Source organism: Canis aureus, chromosome 4 (genome assembly GCF_053574225.1).
Source record: "Canis aureus isolate CA01 chromosome 4, VMU_Caureus_v.1.0, whole genome shotgun sequence".
NCBI classification, from domain to species: Eukaryota; Metazoa; Chordata; class Mammalia; order Carnivora; family Canidae; genus Canis; species Canis aureus.
This window is the reverse complement of record NC_135614.1, coordinates 22,986,580-23,013,228: the sequence shown is the minus strand read 5'-3', so window position 1 is coordinate 23,013,228 and position 26,649 is coordinate 22,986,580. Positions and strand designations below refer to the sequence as shown.

The window sequence follows — 26,649 nt, the reverse complement described above, 5'->3', positions numbered from 1 at the left end:
GCGGGCAGGGGGCGCTGCGGCGGGCACAGGCGTGCCGGTTGCCGTGGCGACGGCGCCGCGCGAGCCCCCCCCTCGCTGGCGCCCCGGGAGGCGCGGGGCAGCGGGCGGCGGGCGGCGGGCGGCGGGCGGGAGGCGGGAGGCGGCGCCGCGGCGGGGCGGGCTCGGAGCCCCGAGGGGAGCGAGACCCCGCGACCCGCTGGGCCCCGCGGCCGCACGCCGCCCCCCGCCCCGCCTCCGCCCGGCCCCGGCCCGGGACTCGATCCCCGGAATGCAGAGGTAGGGGGCGGGCAGGCCAGCCCGGCGCCCGAGCGCCCCCGCCCCACTCCCCTGCCAGGGCGGAGGGGTCCGCTGTGCCCCCCGCCGGCCGAGCGGGCAGCATGGAGGGTGAGTGAGCCCCGGGGCTGGGGCTGCGGGGGCTGGGAGTGGGAGCGGGTCGGGCACGGACTCCCCAGCGGTGAGCCGAGGGGAGAGCAAAGGGGCTGCGGTGTGACAATGTGTGTGTGCGCGTGCCAGGGACAGAGAGACCCTGGGGGAGGCCGAAAGACCTAGAGGGCTCTGTACTGTGTGGGGTGTACGTGTGTGTGCCAGAGACAGAGACGCAGAGCCGGGGAGCCGGGGAGAAGACCTGGTGCCCCCGGGTCCTGTGCGGTCGCAGGCTGCTCCTGCCCGGGCAGGGCATCATCTGAAACCAGGTGAGCTTGGCTGTTGGCCTCAGTGGAATTGTCACCCTCGACTTTGCCTGCTAAGAGTGGGAGCACTGGGGGAGATGAAATTCTAGACAAGATTTCTTCCATGCAGAGCAAATTTTTCTCCCTGGAGGAAAGGTGCATTTATGGACCCGACCTCCAGGACTCTAAGGTATAAGACCCAGGCATTAAGCTGCTTGCTTCAGCCTTACCACGTGGGGGTCCAAACCCCGGTCGGTCTCAGCCAACGCGAGCAAAGAAAACCAAATTTAGGCTAAGAAACTGGAAGACTGAGGGGTGGTCCGCTGGCTTGCTGGGTGTCTTTGGGGTGGGAGGGGTGGCTAAGCTCCCCTGTGCCACTAGTTACCTATCTGTTGAATGCAGAAATTTACATTTAGTTGGCTTCACCGGGTGGCCAGGGGGGTAAAGTAAGACAAAATGTGTTGAACAAATCCACACCAGTAAGAGAGGGTGCTTCGGGAGATGATAAAACCCTGAAATTCCAAGGAGGTAATTGCGAACACTGCTGGCAAGAAAGAAAAGAGAGTGTCACAGAACCCCTTGTGTGGCTGCACTTGTAGGGTTTGAAAACTGCACACATACAAAGATGCGATGAAGATCGCATAACCCAAAACGAATGTGAAGGACTGGCAAGATCGATCTGTAAAAAGAGTGTTAGCAAAACACCAAAGCCCGAGTGAACAGAGCGAGGGGATATGAACAAAGACAGAGCAAAGAGCTTTCAAAGTCTGAGTAAGGATAACACGAAGGAATCTGCTCAGGGCTTGCGGTATGCGGTGTAAGCTTAGCTCACAAGGGAGGGTAGCAGAGCAGGGCCCAGGCAATTTTACTCAAATGATGGAATAAAGAGCGTAAGTTGGAAATTGAAACCCAAGATAGGTGATGGGAAGAAGGCACCAAAGGCCAGACAAATGACATCCCAGGGACGTGGAGGCTTGCTGATGTAATCACTGCCTAAAAGGAAATTACAAAGAATGAAGGAAAACCAGAAAACTAAAGATGGGCAAATGTCCTGATCTCCAAAAAAGGAAGTAAAGATAGATTAAAAAAAGAAAAAAGACTCTAAGATCAATATTGGCCTCTATAAATTATCAAACACATAATGAATACTTAAGAGACAATAAAGCAATTGAACACCTCGGAATTTTTTCAAAGGATGCCAACCTGTACACTCGCAAAGAGATATGCATGAGCATTTTCAGCTCAATGCAAAACCGGAAGCCATCGAGATGCCCATAATTAAAGTAAATTAAATGATGAAACGCATCTGCAAGCATACTGTGTAGACAGTAAGAACTGCGTTTAGGATTTTATTTACAGGCAGGGATATATGTTCCCTGCCTGCTGTGAGTAATTTTTTACAAGCAGGTTTTAGAACACAGTAGTAGTATGATCCCCTTTATGCAAAATTATATAGGCTTATTATTGGATATGTATGTAAAATGCATGCCAAGAGACCTCTTCCTTTGGATTCCCTGGCTCCTGAAAGCATACCCTAAGACAAGGGCTCGGGTCCAGGGAATCTGATGCCTGAAAGCAGAAGTGAAGAGAGTGAGATGAGAGAGGGAGAAAAACAGGTGCAGGAATGAATGGGGCTTAGCTGTAGGCACCTGAGGGCTCTGTCCCTCTCTGGACCCTCTGTGAAGCATGCAGAAAGCACCCAGAATTTGCTTCACTCGAGAAGGGGAGCTGCCTTCTGTGCTGGCTGAGGCTTGCCCTCCCTGCACTCCTAGAAGCTTCCCATACTTAGCTTCAAAGAAAGCAGAGCAGAAAGACCCGAGTGTAGGCTTGGTGGGGTGCAGGAAGCACAAGGAATAGTCCACCACGACTGGGATCCTCAGACCAAGGGGATGTGGCAAAAGGTGTCACAAACACACTGGCTGTGGGTGACCCTTGTGTGTGCAAGAGTTCAGTGATGGCCATCCTCTTCTTCAGTAGTGCCTGGAACTGTTTTATCAGGAGCACATCCTTTTTTATAAAAACAAACTTTTTTTTCCCAAAAAGAAAGAGAATAACATGGTGCTCCTGAAGAGCCAGTATCCCCGTGTTCATTCACTAAGACTGAATCAGACCAAAGCCACCAAATTCCCTCTTTCAGACTGGGTTTCTGAGAGGGACAAAGACAGATTATAGGATTTCAACAGGACACAGCAAAGATCTTTCGTGGAAGCCCCGGAAACTCATTGGGAAATGTGGGAAGGGGTTTTGGGAAAGGCAGCCCAGAGGTCCCTTTGGGCTCTGACCTTGTCCTGACATTAAGTAATTTAGAGGGAAAATAAAAGGTGTGCTTATCAAATCTCTGGATAAGAGCCACAGCACCCACATGGCAACAGATTCAAGACTTGAGGCTACCTCAACCTTCAGATCAAAGCTAAGGAAAGGAAAGGTAAATGTAAGTGGGATGCAGAGTCCTGAATTTCGGTCCAAAGGTCCAGTCAATTGCACGTGGTGACAATGACAGAGCTCTGGCTTGGATTCCTGAGGCCAGTTACTGGGCGGATGAAAGGGAACTGACGATGATGAGATGGGCCTCCAACTCCTTTCACCGAAGAGCCCCTGGTGGTTCTGGTGGGACAAAGGTGGCGGAAGGGGAACGACCCTGGGGACAGGGGCTCACTCCTGTCTATGTGGCTCCAAGGGGCAGGTTACACTAAGATGGTTCAACTCAACTGTCAGGAAGAACTCTCTAGCTCTCCAAACTGGCCTAGAAGCTGTCTCCTCACCAGATCTCATTGTCCAGCTCGGACGAGGGTCGGGGGGGCCGGGTTTGGCAGGGTCCCGAAGGGGGTGTGGACCAAAAATAGGGCCCGGAGAGCTCGCTGAGGGTCAAAAGCCTTCTCCCGGCACCTGCAGATGGACACTGCAGTCCAGTAACCCCCGTCCAGCCAGTAACCTCCGTCTGACTTCCCACCAGCCTTGGTTGTGGTGCACTGGGCTGCAGAGCACATCTACTCCCCACCCCCACTTCCAGTCCCACCCCAGCCTGGTGACTCCCTCGGAGCCCCTGGCCTCCCCCATAGCTGCTGCCAGGCCCGGGAGCTCTGTGGCCCAGGGAGGCCCAGAGGACGATGTATGCTCGCACCAGCTGGAGGTGGGGGTACTGCGGGGAAGCGGCCTGAGAGAGAGCAGAACGCCAGCTGGGCTCCCTCCAGTGCAGGCCACAGAAGTGTCTCGCAGGTCCAGGTGGGTTCTGCTTTTCCAAGCCTCTGGAAATGCTGCCGGAGGCATTGTGCTCTGTGTTCTTTGCAAAGCCCTTCGCCGCCTTGTAGCTGCTCAGGCAGTCTGGGAAGCGCGCAGGGAGACAGGATCACCCCCCTCCCTCCTTTAACAGATGATAAAATTGGGAGGTGCTCCTCGCCCTGGCTTGAACTAAATCAGGTCTGCTGGCTTCTGTACAAACAACCCAGATTCTGGCCACACTTAAGGCTGCAGCCTCCATGGAGTCCAGCGGTCCAGCTGTGACCTGAGGACCATGTGCACCTTCCTGTCTTCTGAGGAGTGGGGAATGGGAGGGGTCTCAGCTGCTGCTGGGGAAGCACAGGCCAGGTAGATGCATATCCGGTCCTCTCTGGAGCCATGATCTGGCTCGTTGGCAGTCTGTCCTGCTTCTAGCAGCAAGTTGAGGCAATAATTCCATTAAGTATTTCTGCTCCAATCATTGGGTGGCCATTCCTTTGCAAAGGCGCCAGGTTATTAGAGCCGGGAGAAGCTTGGGTAAGCAGGTGCTCAACCCTGGTTTTTGAAATGAGGACACTGAGGCACAGAGAGTGGAACTGGCCACACAGCTCATTTCTATAAGATCTACCGAAGATACAAATATAAAAGAATTAAATTCAGTCCTGCCTTCTCAAAAACCTTTTGCTACTCTCTCTTTAATAACTGAAATTACACCACTGGAGCTTTTTTTTTTTTTTTTTTTTTTTTAAATCCTGATTTAAGGTTTGACTCCCTTTGAAATGCAAACACCAAAAAGAGACACCACACCTCAAGCTGTTATGAGTCATTTCCTCATCTGTGTGAACAAATCCATCAAAATCTTTCCTAAAAGATCATGCTAGGAATGGAGAGAGACAGTGCATAAGTAGCTTGGGACAGGGATGCTGAGGCTCCAGGCCACGATGCCTGCTTGGGAGTATGGGGTGGGGAAGAATGGATCCCAAAGGAGTTAGGTGTTCATGCCCATTACTTCTCAGTTGAGCCCAGGGGAGCCTGGCTCTGCCTCTGGCCGTCATGTCCCTGCTTCCTCAGGAGAGGTTTCAGATGACCCATGCAGTATTCATGGTGTCAGCTTTGCAGCTAGAGCCTTGGAAAGACAGGGACCCCTCAAATCAGAGATCCCCATTTGCTGCAAAGGGACACTAGAGATCTTAATAGATGGTCTGATGATACCAAGAGCAAAGAGAAACTGATTGGAGGTAGCAGAACCAGAGCTAGGGCTTAAACTCAGATTAGGTCCCTTGGCTTACTTGATGGACTCTGAATCCTGGAGCCAAGTGCCTCCTGTGTTTAAGAGTAGGTCTCTGCTTTTTTAAGATTTCATTTATTTATTCATGAGAGACACACAGAGAGAGGCAGAGATATGGACAGAGGGAGAAACAGGCTCCTTGCAGGGAGCCCAATGTGGGACTCAATCCCCAGACCGGGATCATGCCCTGAGCCAAAGGCAGATGCTCAACTGCTGAGCCACCCAGGCATCCCTGCTTTTGAGCTTTGATTGCCTATCTGTGAAATCAATAATTCTCCTTTCCTTGTCAGAGATAGCTTGATGCTGTATAATAGGTATTTTTATTTTTTCAAGATTTCATTTATTTATTTGAGAGGGCAAGGGAGCATGAGCAGGGTGAGGAGCAGAGGGAGAGGGACAAGCAGACCTCCCACTGAGCGGGGAGTCCTTTGTGAGACTCGGTCCCAGGGCCCTGAGATCATGACCTGAGCCAAAGTCAGACCCTCAACCAACAGAGCCACCCAGGCATCCCTGTATAAAAAGTATTTCAACAATAATGTAAACAGTATATCAGAGCTCATGGGATACAGCTAAAGCAGTGATTAGAGGAAAATTCATAGCCTTCAAGACCTATATTAACTGCCACAATTTATTAATTGTCTGCGTGTCCTATGCCTGTGCCAGATAGTGGAGATCATTCTGAGATGAAAGAGGCATAGCTTCTGCCCCAAGGGCATTTCCAGCTTAATGGAAGAAAAAATATCTATATACATAGTTGAAGTAGGAAACGGAATGTGACCAGTGCTACAGGTAGACCCTGAGGAAGCAATCATAGAACCCAGAAAGGATTCTCCTGGACATCTGCTTGGCCTGACCTAGAGCAGGACAGAGGAAAGTCTTTCCCTCTCTTATTTTTCTAAGGTCTGGAATTCCTCTGAATGTGCTGAGAGTATAGGCCTAAGATGCCAGTAAAGAGCAGCTCAGTTAAAAAAAAAAAAAAAAAAAGAGCAGCTCAGTTAACTTCAGTTTCTACTGAGAGGTAAACAGTTTGCATTAGAACCTTCTTTCCTGGGGATCCCTGGGTGGCTCAGTGGTTTAGTGCCTGCCTTCGGCCCAAGGTGTGATCCTGGAGTCCCGGGATTGAGTCCCCAGATCGAGTCCCCAGATCGAGTCCCCGGATCGAGTCCCGCATCGGGCTCCCCGCATGGAGCCTGCTTCTCCTTCTGCCTGTGTGTTGGCTTCTCTCTCTTTCTCTCTCTCTGTGTCTCTCATGAATAAATAAATAAAATCTTAAAAAAAAAAAAAAAAAGAACATTCTTTCCTGAGTCCAGGTTTTGATGAGTAAAACAGAAAACTGTAGAGCTCCAGGAGGAAGTGAGGAGAAATGAAAAGAGTTCAGAGTAAAACGGGAAGTGCAGAAAGAGGCTAGTTTGGCTCCTGTTGGCTGCCTTGGGAGCTCATCAGCCCTTGGCCTTGGCCTCTGTGGACTCAAAAGATTCTTGGGAGGCCCACACTCCTCCTCACAAACAAAGGGCCAGGCTTGCAGGATCTGTGTTGCAGTGGTGGGTGCCTGGAATGTGGTGGGCTTTAGCTCAGCTGCCAGGAGGAGAGAAGGGAGGTCGCAGTCTCGGGAAGCCTCCCTCCTCAGCAATGACACCCCCATACACCCACATTTCACTCATCTGTGTGGCCTAACACAGGGCTTGCCAGCCTGGTTTCCTTGAGGACAAATCCTAGTGAACTGGAACCTCACTGGAGCCCCCCGGTTCCCTGCAGCTGCCTGGCAGATAGCTAATACGGAGACACAGCCCTTAGGTCTATGAGGCCCTCTATAATTTACTCTGGTATCTTCCTGAGCCTGGTAACAACCCCATGAGGTGGGGAGGTGCGAGAAGCCCAGGCCATTTACCTTTGAAAGCCAAAGAGAACGCAAGGAGGTGAAGTGGACCTCCCCAGTTCACAGAGTAATACCAAGGGGGGGCATGCAGGATGAAGCTCCCCATCAGCAGTCCTCAAACGACCCCAAACTAAATATACCTCCCTATAAAAACAGTGCAGAAGCAGCTTTAAGACAAGTTCCTAAGCTAAGCTTTGCCTTCAAACCAGACTATTCCCTACCAGCCCCTTCTATATGAAAGTTTTGGAGTGACCACCACTGGGCCAACTCTCAAAGGCATGTTAGCTGACTCCTAAATCAGTATCCTTTCCTGTATGCACCAGCAAAGACTCCACGGAAGATCACATGGCCTGTTAGAGGAAGCACAGAGAGGGCTGATATCTAACCTGGGGAGCAGGAATCTTGCTCTATCCCTACCCTTTTCCAGCTGTCCCTGGTGTTTTGTTTTTTTGTTTTATGGTGTTTCTTTTAAGATTTTATTTATTTGGGATGACTGGGTGGCTCAGTGGTTGAGTGTCTGCCTTTGGCTCAGGGCCTGATCCCAGATTCCCAGGATTGAGCCCCATATCAGGCTCCTTGGATGAAGCCTGCTTCACCTCCCTCTGCCTGTGTCTCTGCCTCTCTTTCTGTGTCTCTCATGAATAAATAAGTAAAATCTTAAAGATTTTATTTATTTATTTGACAGAGAGAGAGAGAGAGGACAAGCAGGCCGAGGGAAAGGGAGAAGCAGACTCCCCGCTGAGCAAGGAGCCGAATGTGGGGCTCGATTCCAGAACTGTGGGATCATGAACTGAGCCGAAGACAAATACTTGACCCACTGAACCACCCAGGTGCCCCGAGACCCTGGGGTTTTGAACCTGGACTCCACAGATTCAAAAGAGGCCCAAGGATGATCAACTTTGATCCCTTTGTATTAGTCAAGACAATAGGCTACAAGCAACAGAAACATTTTCTGGCTAATTTAACCACCAATGGGAATGTATTGGAAGAGTATGGGCAAGTCATCTAAGGGAAAGAAAAGCTGTGTTATTGAGACCTAGAGTCAAATCCAACACAGAAGAGGTCTGATTGGCTATCCTTTGGCCACAGGGCAGTGTAGACTCCTGATTGACAGTCCCTCTAGTTACACACACAAAGAGGGCTTACTCCCGAAGGCCAGCAGAGGTAATGGGTGTAGGGTGAGCCACAAGCTCAGCTGTCCACCATTCCCTTGAAAGTGTGTGAATTATCAAGTGCACTTTTTGAGAGAGGATCCAAAGCTTTCAAAGACTGTGAGTTCCATCTGGACAGGGGTCATTTCTTGACATACTAAGACAAAGCTCTAGGAAAGCATCTGTGAAATGAATTCAAATGCATCAGAAGCTCAAAGAGTTTGGTGACTCTCACAATGTGAAACACTCACTGCCCACAAGCAGCTTGAAAACAGGAATTATGAAATTCAGCGGTTCTCAAATCTGCTGCACTTGGAAATCACCAGGGAAGCTTTTGAGAAAAATACCAGTCCCTGGACTCCACCCCCAGAGATTTCTACTCATTTGAGGGAGTGCTGTATCCTTAAAAGCCAGGTGATTTTGATTTGAGTCAGAGTTCAGAACCACTGATGTAGTCGGTTTAAAATCACATTTATCGGAGCTTCCTTCTGATTAGAAAGGTCAAAATGCAAGTTAGTGAACAGAAAGATGAAAATCACTTGAAACATCCCTGTGGATAAATACTATTTTTTGTCATTTGTTCACACACACGCACACCCTTTTATACAGAATGCAGATTTATATATATACTGTTTTGTAACTATTACAGCTCACAGTCGGTATTTCCTCCCGCACCATAGATCTTATCCCCTAGGATAGGTCCCTAGAAGTGGAGTGGCTGGATCCTGGAGCAGGTCCCTTGTCAGGGTGCTGGATGGATGTGCCCACCCTCCCCTCCCCCCAGAGCAGAGCCACACCATGGCCATCGCTGAGCACTTTTCTTCTCTGCCAATCTAACAGATGGAAAAGTTTTTGAAAACGGCATTTCTTGGATCACAAACAAATTTAACCTTTTGTCTTATGTGTTTATTTGTGCTTTTAGTGTTGTATTCTTCAGCAGGTCCCCAGTGCCTCTCCAGCAGGTCACATTGACCCTGGAGGCTGTCAGGAAGTGGCTGGTGAATGGTGAACCCCAGGTCTTTTGGGGGGGCGGGGCGCCAAGCTCCCCGTGTTGCCAGGACCGACCAGCAGGTGGCAGTAACGACGACTGCATTCGTGGGAGTTGCTGGAAACTCCAGAAACAAATACCCAGCCTGATTCTGTGCTCTGGGCGGTGGTTCTGGTGGTGTTTTCTCTCTCTCACAGCTTTCAGGCTTTGCGGGGAGGCCCAGACCAAGAGCATCACGAAGGTCTCACCCTCACATCCGTTGTGTAGTTTTTTTTTTTTTTAATCTATTTATTTTTATTTTATTTTATTTACCTATTCATGAGAGACACAGAGAGAGAGGCAGAGACACAGGCAAGGGGAGAAGCAGGCTCCTGCAGGGAGCCCCATGCGGGACTCCATCCCTGACCAGGATCATGCCCTGGGCCAAAGATAGACGCTCAACCGCTGAGCCACCCAGGCGTCCCCGTTGTGTAGTTAACACTGCCAGTCTGGCTGGTACTGAGCTACATGCATGGAGCGCTGTGTGCCCAGCACTGTGCCAAGGTCCCTCCACCCCTCCACGCCTCCACCCAATGGCCCTCACTGCACCTCCCTATCCGCATCTTACCAGTGAGAACCCTGGATTCCAGAGAGGTGGTGTGAGTTATGCTAGGTCACAGCCAGGAATCAAGTGTTTCCACTTTCAAGATGAGAACACTGAGTTCCTACAGAGGCCAGGCGGTCTTCCAGTCTTGGGGCTGCTGTAACAAAACACCATGGGGAGGGGGGCGCTTAGAAACAACAGAAACCTATTTGTCACGGTCCTGGAGGCTGGGAAGGCTAAGATCCAGGTGCAGATGATGATGCCTGCTGAGGCATCGCTTCCCGCTTTGCACACAGCCCTCTTTCTGCTGTGTCCTCCACTGTGGAAGGGATGAGGTCTCCTTCAGAAAGGCACTGTTTCCATTCATGACAGCTCGCCATGGGAATCTAATCTCGCGAGGCCCCAGCTCCAATATCATCATATTGGGGATTAGGTTTCAATTTGTGAATGTTGAGGGGACACCTGAAGTGCCAGGAAGGAGGGCTGGGGCCTCCCAGTCTGTGTGTGTCCACTGTTTCCAGGGCCTTTGGGCCAAGTCCTTTAAACCTGTGGTTCTCTTTTTAAAAAAAATATTTTATTTATTTATTCATGAGAGACACAAAGAGAGGGAGAGGCAGAGACACAGGCGGAGGGAGAAACAGGCTCCCCGCAAGGAGCCTGATGTGGGACTTGATCCCAGATGCCAGGGTCACACCCTGGGCCAAAGGCAGACCCCCAACTGCTGAGCCACCCAGATGTCCCTAAATCTGTGGTTCTCAAACTCGTGTTGCATCTGAATCACCTGGAGGATGTGTTAAGACAGTTGGGCTTCAGGCTCCCTCTGTCAGAGGTGAAGCCTGAGAATGTGCATTTCTGACAAGTCTGTGATGCTGATGCCGCTGGCCAGGATCACAGTGAGAACCAGGATACCTTCATCTTCTCTCTGGCCCTGGACTTGCTCTCTGAGATCATCAGAATGCCTTGGAGGCAACCGTTATTATATCCTGAGACCTCCAGGAAGCTCCCCAAGTAAGGGAATGACTTAACTGGATTCAGCAGATAAGATTTTCACAGACTTTAATGTATCCACGAGGGCACTGGGCAGATCGCAGGAAGGGCGAGTCCAGGGTGTTAATGAGGCCTCTGGCTACTAGCACGGCCCAGCTGGGGTGGGAGGCCTGCCCACTCCCAACTCATTTCACCCCTACCCAGGGGAGTTGCCAGGAATCCTCCCTGAGAAAGGATCATTCAGCAATGCTGGAAGCTGCAGTGAGGGTGGGCAGAGATGCCCAGCGTAGCCGAGGGTCTGGAGATGGGCAGGGGCACTCCCCGGGCAAGGACTACAGAATAGGAGCTCACTAAGCACTTCTCCGAGGCTGAGCGAAGGGCAAGGAAAGACAGACTGGAGTCTGGCCCGGCAGGTTGCGGCAATTTCCTCTACCCATGCACACCCACAGATTTCTTATGTCATGGGGACTGATTCAGAGCTGATCTGGGGCTCAGGAAGGGTGAGCTGCCCGGGGAGGCTCCCGACAGACATGGGATGGGGTTCCTTCCAGAAGAGCCCTTGAAAGCCTTCCAACACCAGCAACATCCCCCTGTCTCCCCATGTCAGAATCCACCTTTCCTTCCTTTTTCTTTTCAAGCAAATCTGTACCTATCCAACAACCATTTACTGAACCATTGACCATGGGCAGGGACTGATGAGATGCTGGGGATGCAGGTGCCAACTGCTCTCCAGGACCTGACTTTCAAGGGTGGGGAAGTAAAAAGCCAATCAACCCAAAAACAAATAATATATGGACAGATGGAGGAAACTAAAGAAAATGCTGTGAGAGCTAATAAATAGGAGGGCAACTACTTGAAATAGAGCAACCAGGTCAGGCTTTTCTCTGAGAAGACAGCCTAGTCTAAGCTGAGGGATAAGGGGAGGAGGAGACAGGAGCAATAGGAAGGGGTAAAATCCTTGTAGTTGGACAGAGATGGAGCGTGTAGGAGCCAGGGCAAGGTGGTCAGGGCCGAATAGGCAAACAGGAATGTGGCAGGGGGTGAGGTCAGAGATGGCGACGGGGTCAGAGCACGGAGCGTTTTGGATGCCTCTGAGGACAGAGTTTGGATTGTATTTGAAAGACAATGAGGGGTCTAGGCAATAATCCTTAGGGGCTGCTGCTCAAAACATTGGTGAACAGCTAATGGCATCAGGTCCTTGGGAAGAGCATGCAACTCTTGATTTCAGGGTCGTGAGTTTGAGCCTAGGTGAAGAGATTACTATAAACAAACTTTAAAAAATTATCTAGTGATCAAGGAATTTGAATGTTGGATGCTGGGGCAGTGATCATATTAGACAGAATTGTCAATTTTGTTAGGTAGAATTCTGATCCTGTGGTTACGTGAGGGTTTTTTGTTGTTGTTGTTGTTTTGTTTGTTTGTTTTTGTTTTTTTTAGTTCTATCTTTTAGCAATACAAACTGGAGTGTTTGCGGATAAAAGAAAGCAATGTGCTGTTCCAAAGAGAGGTGGGTATGGGTGAAACCAGATTAGCCTTAAATCGATCATTGTTTTTTTTTTTTTTTTTTTAAGGTTTTATTTATTTATTCATGAGAAACACAGAGAGGAGAGAGAGAGGCAGAGACACAGGCAGAGGGAGAAGCAGGCTCCATGCAGGGAACCCGACGCGGGGCTCGATCCCGGGTCTCCAGGACCATGCCCCAGGCTGCAGGCGGCGCTAAACCGCTGTGCCACCCGGCTGCCCCCAAGTTGATTATTGTTGAAGGTGGAGGATGTATGCACAGGAGGTCTTTATATTCCTCTCTTGGAATAGTTCGTTAAGCGATATACTCTTTAAAAAAATTTTTTTAAAGATTTTATTTATTTATTCATGAGAGACACAGAAAGAAAGAGGCAGAGGGAGAAGCAGGCTCCATGCAGGGAGCCCGATGTGGGACTCGATCCTGGAACTCCAGGATCACCCTCTGAGCTGAAGGTGGACACTCAACTCCGGAGCCACCCAGTGTCCCAGCGATATACTCTTGTATATGTTCACTATAATGTTCTCTCTTATGCATGTTTGACGTCTTCCAGAGTAAAAGATATTTGGGTGCAACTGGACACCCAAGAGCACCTAAACAGGGGGTTAGCACCTCCTCCTCTCACTATGCACCTGAAGCTTGCCAGATCTCCACCTCCACCCAGCCCGAGTGCACCTGCTGCCCCTGCTGGGCCCTCCAGTCCTGGTCATGCCAGCTCATTGGCCCTAGAGCATCACTAGCCTCTAGATCCCAAGCCTCTGGTGGGTCTCCAGGCTAGTGGCTGAGCTCTGGATGTGACAGAAAATTCCCCAAAGACTCTTCATCCCCTGGAACAGGCCACACTCAGTCCCAGCGGAAGACAGGAGGAGAGTTTATGAGACAACATCATGAGTCACCACAACTAATGGCTTCCCAGAGGAGCTGTGGTTGGACACAGAGCTGCTCCTTCCCAAAGGTGGCTGGGGAAGCACACGCTGAAGCCTGGAACTGATTCAGAGATGCACAGAGCAGGACCACCTCTGCTACATACTCCTGAGCCACCTGGGGAATGTCACAGAACACCTCTGATCTCAGTTCTCCCATTTCAAAAGGGGCTAATACCTAACATGTTTACATCAGGGGGTGATTGGGAGGATGAGATAAAATAATGCATATGCAGGGCACCTGGGTGGCTCAGTTGGTTAAGCATCTGCCTTCAGCTCCGGTCACGATTCCAGGGCCCTGGGACTGAGTTTGTGTCAAGCTCCCTGCTCAGCAGGAGCCTGCTTCTCCCTCTCCTGATCATGCTTTCTCTCTCTCTCTCAAATAAATAAATAAAAATCTCCTTATAAATAAAAAAAAATAATGCATATGCAAGTGCATATGCATAACAAGTGCTTTTGTTAAATGCTGTGCAAATGAAGCAGCTGGTACCATGATGGGAGAGAGTGAAGGATGCATGGTAGCCTTGGCTTGGCTTTGGATGGACTTTTGGTAAATTTAATGTGGGCCTTTGCTCCTTACCCTCATTCAGAGTCCTCTTCCATTGTCCCTTTCTGTGTTGCCTTCTTGCCTTTCCCTCCTCTGGAGGAGAGGAAGAGGGACAACAAGATTTTGAGGGTACAAGAGGCAGAGCCCCAGGAAAAAACAAGTGGTGCACCCAGAAAGCATTTACCTGAGAGTTTAATAGAGGGACTTTATAAGGGGTAGGGTAAGAGAACCAGCAAGGGATGAACAAGCACTGGGACTGGTGGCGATCACAGGAAGCTGTGGGTGCAAGGAGAGAAAACAGTATCAGTCTGGCCCCAAAAGAGCTAGAGTCCTGGAAGAGCATCACCTAACAGGAGCTGTGTCCATATGGACAGCCCCACAGGAGAAGAGAGTCAGGCAGGGAGGGAGTGGGAAGAGAAATACCCTGGGGTCTGGCTTCTCCAGTCGTTCAGTTTCCTTCAGTGCTTTCCGTTGGCTGAACCTGGTCAGAAACCAGAGAGTGAGGGAACCTGGCTGTGGTAGTCCTTGGAGGTCAGCCTCTGGGGCAGACAGTAGGGCTAACTAAGAAGGGTGGAGCCCAGATGGGGCAGGGGGGTGGGCTATATGTGAATGGAGAATAGCCAACATTGGGAAATGAGTTGTGGACGAGATGAGATGAAGGTATGAGATCAGGGTTTGGGTGCAGTGGGTTGAACGTGCATCTAGTCACAATCAGAGTCAAGCACACGATCAAGGTGCTAGGGCATGGTCAGGATTTGGAGCACTGAAGGGCCTCACCAGTGGCAAGATTGATCATCTCTTCCTTGCCTAAGATCCTGACCTGTATGCTCCTTTGCTTCTAGGGGAGCCCTCCCAGCCTCCTAACAGCAGCTGGCCCCCAAGCCAGAATGGGAGTCATACCAAGGCCACGCCTACAGTAAACCTCACCTTCTCCTCCTACTACCAGCACTCCTCACCAGTGGCAGCCCTGTTCATTGTGGCCTATGTGCTCATCTTCCTCCTCTGCATGGTGGGCAATGCCCTGGTCTGCTTCATTGTGCTCAAGAACCGGCACATGCGCACCGTCACCAACATGTTCATTCTCAACCTGGCTGTCAGTGACCTGCTGGTGGGCATCTTCTGCATGCCCACTACTCTCGTGGACAACCTCATCACTGGTGAGTGTAGGCCATGGAGGCAGTGGGAGTCCCCTCTGCCCCCAAAAGCATTGCTGGCCTGGTCTCTTGGCCAAGATGTCATTGTCTCAAACTCTCCATTCTTGTGGCTGAGGGATTGGGTTAGAAATAATAGATACAATGAACTACAATTCTTCTCTTGGTTCCAGGAATAGTATGACTTACTCTTCTTGCATTAACTTCACTAATGCTCACAACAATCCAATGCATTGTTATTATTGTCCTGATTTTTGGGATTGGGATACTGGTGCTCAGAGTGACAAGACACAGGTCTGTAGTTACACGGCTAAGTGTCAAGTCCCATGTCTTCATACCCATATTTCTTTTGTTTGTTTTTTGTTTAAAGATTTATTTATTTATTCATGAGAGACACAGACTTGAGAGAGGCAGAGACACAGGTAGAGGGAGAAGCAGGTTCCTCGCAGAGAGCCCAGTGCAGGACCCGATCCTGGATCCCAGGATCACGACCCGAGCCGAAGGCAGGCACCCAACCGCTGAGCCACCCAGGCGTCCCTACACCCATATTTCTAACCATTACACCATTAACTCTTACTCTTCTGAGTAGCTCCCCTGGGAAAAGCTAGAACCCATAGGTTTCCCCTGAATACAGACCTAATGATCCACTTATTTGAGTTGTTCTCCAACCAAAGAGATTCTATCCTACGGGTAGTGACCTCCCTTCACGAGTGTCTAAATTAGGGACTGGCCAGCCATTTAACAGTGACTTGGTAGAAGGGATTTAAGCAGAACTAGACCACCTGACCTCTAAATTCCTGCCTTTTCATCCCTCAAACATCAGAAGGATCACACTCTCGTCTACTCCCTCCCAGGTGATTTTCTTGTTTCAGAATAAGTTTCCACGGACTCCCGAGACTCTAGTTGGACTGGCTTCCAGAGCCGTGGAGATGTCTGGAGGTCTGAGCTTGCAGGTTCTGAGCTCAAAGTGCCCAGGAACTTGGCTCCAGAGCCTGGACAGCTCCACTGGAAATGACTTACCTGACTTGGGGCAGGGGAGTCACAGTCTGTGTTTCTATAGGTTTCAGGCCCTGGGAAGTAGAGCCAGGGCAGTCACCTGTCCCTGAGCTGCACTGGCTCTGCCTGGTGGGACCTTCACTCACAGCTGGATCTCAGGTTCCATCAGGGCTGTTGAACATAAAATGCTCATCCTCTCCTTCCCAGCACACCTACACTCACACATATGCATGTGTGCACACACCTATAGGCACGCACATACACATGCACCAGTTAATAATGATATGGTGAAGTCACTAGTTGGTTAAGGTGGTGTCTCCAGCCCTTTTCACCTGCCTAAATTTTAACAATTGTTTGAATAACGCATTCACGTGGTTCAAGATTGAAAAGGTTTCCAGTTTCCCCAGCACCCACACCAAACTCTCACACTAACCCATAGTGATTTGGGGGCAAAGAGACGAAACCAACTCATCTCGCCTCGGTCTTCTCTTCCATGAAACGGATATTACACTAGGGTTGTTGGGAGGATGGAACAAGACAGTGACCGACACTCAGTAATTGTGCAGGCAGAAAGTGAACTGAGGGTGGCTGCCACTGAAGGTGGGCCCAGCCTTGGGAGAGGGCTCCTGTGGCCAGGCACGAGAGACAGGAACAGGTGGGACCCCCAGGCCTAGAAGGGCAGAGACACAGGGCAGTTACCAACACATGGCCTCAAGGAACCAAGGTGTGGATCTGGCTTCCAGTCCTGAGGCCAAGTGGGGCCCAGGTCTCCGGGTAGAGCAGCCCAGGAAGCAAAGCTAAATCTGCGTATGTCTCCCCGACCTGGGAGTCAGGTTTGCTCTGTCCTAGTGGTTCTCAACTTTGGCTGCCACTCAGATCCCCTGGGTAGATCTGAAAAGTACTGATGTCTGGTCCCACCCTCAGAGATGCTGATTGTAATTGGCCTGGCATGGGTCTGGGCACTGGCTCTTTTCAAAGCCCTCAGGTGATTCTAGTGAGTGACCAGGGTGGAGAACTGCTGGCCTAGAACTTGAAGGAGGGCTATGGGGGCAGAAAGCCAGGCAGGCCTGGACAGATACAAAGCTCCTGGAGAGAAATCATTGGTCAATACAAAGACTGTCTCTCTAACCGTGAGAACTATGACCACGGTGGTATACACAGGTCAGTTCATCATTTCTGGAAGTGTGTAAGCAGAGGCAGGATGACCACCTAGCAGGACGCGGAGGATAGATCTGAGTCACAGAGGGGACTGGACTAAATAGCCCATGATCTCTGGCTCTTTGTGGATAAGGCACTCACTCTGTGGTGGACTCTCATTGCAGGGTGGCCCTTTGACAACGCCACATGCAAGATGAGCGGCTTGGTGCAGGGCATGTCTGTGTCGGCTTCCGTGTTCACACTGGTGGCCATTGCTGTGGAAAGGTGAGAGGGTTCCTGGTAGAGTTATCCCTGGCCAACGGGGGCCCAGCACTAGAAAGAGCCACCGTCTCCACTGTTACACTGACCAGGAGGCTGGGGCTGAATCATGAGCTATAAAGGGAAGGGCTGTGGGGCTGGCTGCCCTCTACACTTGGGGGACCTACAGAGAACACCACACCTTCTTCTGGGAGGCCTGAAGGCAGCTCCCGTGGAGGTTTACTAGGGATTCCTGGGTCCTGTGAGAGCCTGACAGCAGTCCTTATTTCCTGAGCTGTAGGAATCCTGCCACCCATGAGTCTGAGCAAGGAAAGCCAGTTTCAGGGTGGGGTGCACAGAGCATGGCCTTGCTCCTTCACTGCCCTCCCATTTCTCCTACTCCCTACTTGCTGTTCCCTGGCAGCCCAGGCCTTACTAACTCCTCATCTCTACCCTACCTCAAGCTACCTGTGGTCTCTTTCAGCCTCAGATTCCATCAGATTCTCTGATAAGCATGAGTTGGCTAATAGAATGGAGCCAGGGGACAAGGAAGCTTTGCAAACAACAAAACTGACCCAAATTCACGCAGTAGGTCATTCTCCCTTCCTCCCCCTCAGTGAGCTCTTGCACTAAGGGTTCCCCAGGGCACTCTTCCCGAGAGAGCATGGGAGGCAGGCAAGAACGCTGGCCAAGATGACATAGGGACAGTTTGTCATGTAGACTCCACACCTGAACCCCCAGGGTTCTGAAGAATCCTTAAACAGCTAAAAATGTTCTTTGATACACCTACCTAATCAGCCTACTCAAAGGACAGAATGTGCAGACTGATCACTTTGCTAGCTGCCAGCTAATCAATTTACCCCCCTCCCCTCCGTCCCCAAAGTGCACAGGATTGTTTCCCACGCTGCCTGCAGTTCCTTCCTCCTTCCTGGTTCTGCCTTTGTTCCTTGGCTCTGCAGCCAATGGAGTTGCGGACTCCCTCGCAGGTGTGAACCAGTTTGCTTGCAAACGAGCCCAAACCGCCCCCACCCCCCAGCTGCTCTTGGAAGCTGCCCTTGATGATGCTGCGGGTGGAGTGCCTGCACTTTGCCAGCCCCCGCCACCCCCGGGGCGGTGGGGGTGGGGGACAGGGACCCCTGGGACCCCTGGGACCCCTGGGACCCGTCCCGAGCCCACTTCTCTTTCCTCCCCGGCCGCAGGTTCCGCTGCATCGTGCACCCTTTCCGCGAGAAGCTGACGCTGCGCAAGGCGCTGGTCACCATCGCGGTCATCTGGGCGCTGGCCCTGCTCATCATGTGCCCCTCGGCCGTCACGCTGACCGTCACGCGCCAGGAGCACCACTTCATGGTGGACGCCCGCAACCGCTCCTACCCGCTCTACTCGTGCTGGGAGGCCTGGCCCGAGAAGGGCATGCGCAGGGTCTACACCACCGTGCTCTTCTCGCACATCTACCTGGCGCCGCTGGCGCTCATCGTGCTCATGTACGCGCGCATCGCCCGCAAGCTGTGCAAGGCGTCGGGGCCCGCGCGGCCGGGCGGGGAGGCGGCGCCCGAGGGGGGCCGGGGGGCCCGGGGGGCCCGGGGGGCCCGGCGCCGCGCCCGGGTGGTGCACATGCTGGTCGTGGTGGCGCTGGTCTTCACGCTGTCCTGGCTGCCGCTCTGGGCGCTGCTGCTGCTCACCGACTACGGCCAGCTCAGCGAGCCGCAGCTGCACCTGGTCACCGTCTACGCCTTCCCGTTGGCGCACTGGCTGGCCTTCTGCAACAGCAGCGCCAACCCCGTCATCTACGGCTACTTCAACGAGAACTTCCGCCGCGGCTTCCAGGCCGCCTTCCGCGCGCAGCTCTGCCCGTGCCCGCCGCAGGGGGCGCGCCCCAGGGAGGCCTACTCGGAGCGGCCCGGGGGGCTCCTGCGCGCCCCGCCCTCCCTGGAGGTGCCGCCCAGCGACTCGGGCCAGAGCAGCGGGGCGCCCCGGCCGGGCCGCCTCCCGCTGCGCGGTGGCCGGGTGGCCCACCACGGCTCGGCCGGGGAGGGCCCCGGCTGCGGCCACCTGCCCGTCACCATCCCCGCGTGGGATATCTGAGCGGTACCCGGACGGGCCTGGACCCCGGGGCCCCGGCGGGACGCGGCAGCCTGGACGGGATAGGCGGTGGCAGCCGCTGGGGGCATCTGCCCTTCTGCGGCCTTCCCCGTCCCGGCGCGGAAGGAAGCCGCTTTCCACCAAACCCTTCCTTGTTTGGTGCACACGCGCCGGCTCCCGGAATCCTCGCCACGCTGCGGGAGTAGGTTCTCTTGTCCCTCCTCCTACAGAGGAGAAACTGAGGACCGGAGACGAGGGGACTAGCCTGGGCTCTCAGCTGGACACCTCCCAGGAGCCTGACTCAGTGCCTGCGTGGACCTCTCCAGCTGTCCCCAGAACAGCCCTAAGGTGGAGCACAGTGAAATGGGTAAATCCTAATGGCGCTGCTGGGAAGGAGAAAAAGCAAAGTTGTCCTGTCCGTTGGATGCTTTGTGTCCATGTGCTGGAGTCCCTCACGTATTACTGAAGCGCCTCTGCTTCGCCCTTTCCTGGGAGAACACGGTGTTGTCTCCTGCCGACTCCCTGTGGGGTTGTCTTTTGCTTGTTCCGAGAGGGGTTCTGGGCCGTTCTCTTCTTCCCAGAGTACTACATGGGACATCGTGTCTGAGCAGCTGCAGGATTGTCAGTTGCAGACACTCTGGGTCTTGCCCTTTGGGCCGGAGCCCCAAGAAAAGAGGAGGGTCCTCCCTCCTCTCCTCATAGGGCCCACTGCCATCACTCAGGCCCCGGGCAAGAATTTACAATGCGACAGGCAGCTGTAAGGCCACAGTGTTTACCCAAGGGCAGGAGGGAAAGCACAGTACCTTTCCGCTTTTGGAAACACATCTGCCCACTGGAGCTGCAAGTACAAAGCCTTCCCAAGGCCTCGCTTCCCCAGGGCTCAGAAGTGGGTAGGCTTGTCAAAGTCCAGGTGCCCTCGGGGCCTTCCTTGGTACACTGGTAACTCCAGTCCTCTGAAAAGGGGTGGCAACCAGAGGTCCTTTGTTTTCTCTGGCTGTCTCCCAGTGTACCTGCATCACCTCAAAGAAATGAGGCTTCTCTCCATGAGATGGGAGGAAATGGCATTGCCTCAGTGTGATCCCCGCAAGGCCCCGATAATCTGCAGCTCACTGGACATTTCCCCCTCATCTCTACAGAAAACACAATGTTGCTAGGACTGTAGTGCATAGCAAATAACTATTTCCAGGGGTCAGGCCAGAGAACGCAGCTCCGAGGCTTGATGGCTTCTGTAATGGACAACAACTTAACCCTGTTTTACTCCACTCTAAGTACCGGACATAGGAGCAGAGGAAACTTCCAGAGCAGTTGTACAGTACGATCTCCGAGAGCATGTCCTCAAACACTGTCTCATTGGATCCATGTGAGCAAGGCCGCAAGGGGCCAAGGTCACCAGCCACAGAGTGGCAGGGTTTGGATTAGAATTTGTCTTCTGAGGTTTCTTCCCAAGGCCCCTTTGTTATATTTTCCAGATGCAGTCTGCCTCTCAGGGAAGTGGCTGGAGCATAATGGGGAGGAGAATTGAAGTTCCTACAAAGGTTTTCTGCCTGACAGTGAACCAGAACACTCGTGGAGCTAGGATCCCTTCAAGCTGTCAGTCTGGGAAGCGGGACTGTGTCTACTCTTGTGATGTCCAGACTGAGCTGTTCTGTGCACAAATATCCATAACCCATGCGCTGAGCAGGCCCTCGAGACCCATCGTGACCCCACACTGGTCCTGGTATCTGGGGGTCATGAAGGGGGGCGTCTCAGGAGAGGATATGCTATCCTGCTCCTCATTAGCTGATACACATATGGGCCCCATTTCTGGTGCTCTGTGTTGAGTGTCACATAGGGCACAGAGTTCCTGGCTGCTTATTGCGAAGAACTCTGTCTCCAGGCTCTAAAAATTGGCCAGAGAAAGGGCCATCTCAAACCCAAATGCTTGTCCCTGTGGCTGGGTGGGATCTGTCCAGAGACACCTTGTGGTTTCTCCTCCGGGGTGTGTTTCTCCTTTAGCATGGCCTCTGCAACCACAAAATCACAGCCTTTATAGTGAGGGGAGAGCAGAGTGCTCACCCCAGCCAACCTCTCCACCAAGGCCCCTTTGTTATATTTCCTCCGAAAGATGCCATGCTTTGAAAGATTGGGCCTGCCAAAAAACTGCACTTGGTCATAGTTCATATATTTTGCTGTTGCTTTTCTTTTTTGAAAATCAATCAAAGGTTGTGCCTGCCCATTCACAGATTTGATCTGAATGGTAACAGGCATGACTTTATGCTTTCATGAGGGGGTGAGGCCTTGTGGGTATGTGCAGAATATTTGTTTTTTGTACATGTTGTAAAATATACACAACATAAAACTTACTATTATTAACATTTCTACGCGTACAGTTCAGTGGCCCTAAGTGTTTTCACGCTGATATGTAACTATCACCACTGTAGATTTCCATAACTTTTTTTAACATCCCAAACTGTAACACTATACCCATTGAACACTAACTCCTCATTTCTCCCTGCTCCTGGTAACCACCATTCTTCTTTCTGTGTCAATGAATTTGACTACTCTAGGTCCCTCACACACGTGGAATCAAATTGTGTTTGTATTCTGGGTCTGGCTTATTTCACTGACCAGAATGTCTTAACAGTTCATCTGTATTGTAGTGTATGTCTGAATTTCCTTTTATTTAAGGCCAAATAACATTATAGTGTATGTGTATGCCACATTTTGTTTATCCATTCATCCATTGGTGGGCATTTGGGTTGCATCCTCAAGTTAATTATTGTGAATCATGTGTGGAATTTTAAGATATTGGAAGTAGTTCCTGAAAATAATGCCTGTGTGAGCTTGGGGACAGAGACCCCAGGTTGGAAACTCAGGATCTCTCCCAGCTCAGCATCGATGGGTGACGAAGCAGAGGTCAAGGAAAGCTGTGATTCGTCTCACTTCTCTGTGCCCACCCCGCTGTTCTGAGCATCTCATGGGCTTTATTTCTTCACTAGAGTGGCTACAAAATTGATTGTTTCCTCCATGGGATAAAGTCTTATGACACTATTTTTATAGCTACAGGTTCAATGTCCTCACTGGAATCCTGTGTCCCGATACCTGGACCCTGTCAGGAGTCTTGTCCAGCTATCCCGAGGCACATAGAGGGAACAATGCTTCTCCTGATGTACCATCCTTCATCTACGGGCCAGTTGGGTCTCCTAAGGTGACTACCCTTCCACAGGCAGAAAGCCTGAAGACGAATTGGATGTGTGATGGGTGAAAAGTGCCAGAGACCTGTTGACACAGAGTACCTCCAGCCCCGAAGACTCTTGGAGGGACTCTGTGTCCCATCTTGCCACGTGCAGCATGAGTGGTCATCTAAGCATGGGTCTCCACTGATGAATGGCCTCTTGACTTCACCAAGACCATGCAGCACTCAATAGACCAATGGGAGCCGGAGGCAGGCTCCTGGCCTGGACCCCACAAACCACAATCTGCCCAGTCCTATGCTAAGAACTTTCTCTTGGGGCCTGGAAGATGCATGAGTTGATTTGGGTTGGAATGGAGGGCGGAGAGCTGGCAAAGTAGGACGAGAGCCCCCTATCATTAGTCTACTGTGTATTCATCCAGAAATCCAGGTGAGAGCCAAACCCAGAGCTGGGTGGACAAAGCATTGCTATTAAGCTCTGTACCTTTTTGCATCTGTTTCCTCAGCTCACCCCTGAAAAGTGCCACTGAGGAAAGATAGATGAGGAGGAGGTAACCCAAATAGGCTTCATTACAAGAAAACAATGTTGAATCGACAATAGATTCCTTGTGGAATAACACGATTATTTATGTTTATGGCATTTTATTGTTGGTTTTTTCTCTCTTGACGCAAATACCCCATAATCATTGTGGAAATTTTATAGCATTTAGATAAGCGAAGAGAGGAAAGTAAAAAGCACCTAAATCCCATCACAAGAGATAAGCATAAAGTCATTTGGTAGAGATATATAGCAATGTGTTTTAAAACTTCGTAACAGTTTTATTAAGGCATAATTCACATACAAAAAAAGTTTGCCTATCTGAATTGTACACTTTCATAAGTTTTAGCTGTTGTGTACAGTTGTGTAAGCACCACCACACCCAAGATAGTTCCAGCATCCCCCCAAAATTCCCTTGTGCCATACTGCAGTCAACCGTGTCCCTCACTCCTGGCCCCAGATAACCATCCATCTGGTTTCAAAATGTCATATACATGGAACCATACAGTGTGTTGCTTTTGGAATCTGGTTTCTTTCATTTAGCATGATGTTCTTGAGATTGATCTGTGTTGTAGCCTTTGTTCCTTTTTATTGCTGACTAGTAGTCCATTGTGTGGCTATATCACATTTTATTTCTCGTTCTTCAGCTGATAGACATTTGAGTTGTTATTCAAGTATGAATTATGAATAATGCTGCTATAAACAAATTCATATACAAGTCCTTACAGTATATATATGTTTTCAGTTCTCTTAGGTAAATGTGTAGGTGTGGGTTTGCTGGGTTGTATGGTGAGTGTATAGTTTAACCATGTAAGAAACCACCAAAGTATTGTCCAAAGTTGCCGCACCATTTTGCACTTCCATCAGCAGAGTACAAGTGTTCCAGTTTTTCTTGCCAATGCTTAGTAGTACCAGTCTTGAAAAACTATCCCTGATGACTAGTGATGCTAGGCATCTCTTCTTAGGCTTATTGGTTATTCTTTTTTCTTTTTTTAATTTTTTTTTCTTATTGGTCATTCTTAAATCTTTTACTGTAAAATGTTTCCAAATCTGCCTATCTTTTAGAAATGTGATTATACTGCAGACTTTAGTACAAAAATTTACCCTAAAAAAAAAAAAAAAAAAAAAAAATTTACCCTAAATCTACGAGAAAATTTTCACTAATAGATATTCTTGGGGGGGCTGGGGGCAGGGGAGAGGGAGAGAGAGAAAAACTAAAGTAGGCTCCATGCTCAGTGTGGAGCCCAATGTGAGGTTCAACGTGGGGCTCCATCTCACAATCCTGAGATCATGACCTGAGCCAAAATCATGAGTCGGACACTCAACCAACTGAGCAACCCAGGCACTCCCAGTAATAGGTGATTTTTTTTTTTAAGATTTTATTTATTTATTCATGAGAGACACAGAGAGAGAGAGAGAGAGAGAGAGAGAGGCAGAGACACAGGCAGAGGGAGAAGCAGGCTCCATGCAGGGAGCCCGACATGGAACTTGATCCTGGGTCCCCAGGATCACATCCTGGGCTGAAGTCGACGCTAAACTGGGCCACTGGGGCTGCCCTAATAGGTGATTTTTAAACCCATCAAGAATAGGTTATTTGAATAGGTAATTAGGAATGGCCTCTGGGGAGGTGACGTTTGAGTAGAGCTATGAATAAAGCAAGAGAGAAGTCATGTGAATTGCTGAGAAAAGAACAAGCCAGATAGAGATTATCATTTGTAAAGCCCCTGAGATAGGAAGGGATCTGTGAAAAAGGAATTAATGCATATTGAATGGCACTGAATTTCAAGAACTACATTTCTGGTCATCTGAAAACATGAGTACCTGTTAAAAGCCAGGGACAAGAGTAAGTGCTTTTGCCTATTATATATTTCTCCCAACAGACCATAAGCTCCATGAGGACAGGAGCTATGTCTGCTTCACTCACCTTTGTAGACTCAGATTTAGGGCATTGCCTGGTACATAGGAGGCACTCAGTAGATGTCTGCTGAATGGATGATATAATGAAATAAGCAAGTATTTATTACTATCCCCATATTACAGATGGAAAACCCAAGTCTTGGAGAAGTTAAATAACTTCCTGAAGGTCACATAACTAGATGGTGGTGAAGCTAGGACTCATGTCTTGATCCAACTGACCAGAAAGCACAGGTTTTGCAACTCCTCAAGCCGCTGTGGATTCTCCTTCCTATATTTGGGAAAGTGAGGTTCAGAATAAAACAAAGAGGCTTGATGGAGGTCCCCTGTAATCCAAAAATAAAACCAGCCAGCCACAGGCTCCAGACTGCTGTGTTGGCCGGAAGACCACATTTCCATCACATTCAGTGGCTTCCAAAAATTTGAGATGGAAGGAATACCAGCAGTTTAATTAGAAGGTGAAAATTTAGTTTGATCCAGCACCACATCAAGCCTTCACGGGCTGAAAGAAATCACCCTTGTGACTCCTGTGCCTTGCAGTCCATGATGGGGCGAAAGCTGCCCAAGTGATTGTAGTATCTTGCCTTGAGTTGTTTGTGTTCTCTTGCTGAGCTGCAATGCCCAGACCTTTGAATCCCTGTCACCAACAAATTCTGCTGTTGTCATGTGCAAGCAACCAAATTAATGTGGATGGAAAAACCCAAGCTTAGTGATTTGGGTAAATTAGTTTATCTGTCACATAGCCAGTGGTGGTGTTAAATCACTCTCTGTTTGAGGAGTAATCACTCCCCGCCCTGCTCTGTCTTCCTCTCCACGGAGAGGTTAGAACAGCCAAAGTCAAGCTGTTTTAGTAGCAGAGCAACCTACATTTCCATGTTTTGACCACCCCCAAGGAAGGGTATTTTACATAATGTAATTTGTTCATTCACAGTGCTGTCTGGAGGTCCTCTGAAGCCACTTCTCATGATCAAAATCACCCCTTCCTTCTCCTCTAGTCCATGTCTTTGGAAAATGATCCTGTTACCTCTGCTATAAATCATGGAAAATAAACTCATTACAAAAGCGTTGAGTGTTTACTTTCTACATTCATTGCATGTGTAGCTTTCCCTCTTTTGCATCTTTACTGTGAATGAAAAGTTTCCAGGCAAGTAGCCATCCTCCCCAAAAAGGCAGACAGCAGGCTATGTTACCACCGACAGAGAGGCAGGATTCCCATTTTACAGATGGGAAACTGAGTTGCATAGGGGCCCAGGAATTTCCCTGAGGCCCCCACATCTTGTCAGTGGGGGAAATCGAAAGGAAGCTTCAGGCTCTGTGGGTTGCAATCAAGTGTTCTTGACACTTCAGCAAGTCTCTTACTTGGTTAGCTCCCTCCTTTTAGGCCTATGTGACAAGTTTAGATAAAACTTAAATTCTGGCATGTTTCCTTCTCAACAAACCTAGTGTCTGTTGACTCTGGGAACACGGACCTCTCACAGCCCAGTAGGCAGAGAGAGAAAAGACAAAAAGTGTTATGCGGCCGGCATACTACTTTTCACAAGGGAACAACCATGGTTGGCCAAAGAAGAGCTGGGACAGTCTGAGGAGCTGAATTCCTGTAAGGGGCTTGAAGTAAGTCTTAAAGATGGAATTAGAGCCAGCCAGATAGAGAGGAGGGT

General features: G+C 50.3%; 1 protein-coding gene across 8 annotated transcripts; it reads left to right on the top strand.

Annotated features, from left to right (window-relative positions):
- The first annotated feature begins 256 nt into the window (after positions 1–256).
- On the top strand, positions 257–26,058 carry NPFFR1 (neuropeptide FF receptor 1). Of its 8 annotated transcripts, none has more exons than XM_077894840.1 (8): positions 257–384; positions 14,589–14,903; positions 17,216–17,315; positions 18,172–18,274; positions 18,488–18,769; positions 20,837–20,957; positions 22,407–22,969; positions 25,923–26,058. In XM_077894840.1, exons 1-7 carry the CDS (start codon positions 378–380, stop codon positions 22,556–22,558), a joined length of 1,080 nt encoding a protein of 359 aa, XP_077750966.1. In that variant the 5' UTR covers positions 257–377; the 3' UTR covers positions 22,559–22,969; positions 25,923–26,058. The 8 variants fall into 8 exon arrangements, with proteins under 8 accessions (XP_077750966.1, XP_077750964.1, XP_077750965.1 ...); XM_077894838.1 differs by having other exon boundaries at positions 20,837–21,084; XM_077894839.1 differs by lacking the exon at positions 25,923–26,058 and having other exon boundaries at positions 20,837–21,084; positions 22,407–23,795.
- Positions 26,059–26,649: the final 591 nt, after the last annotated feature.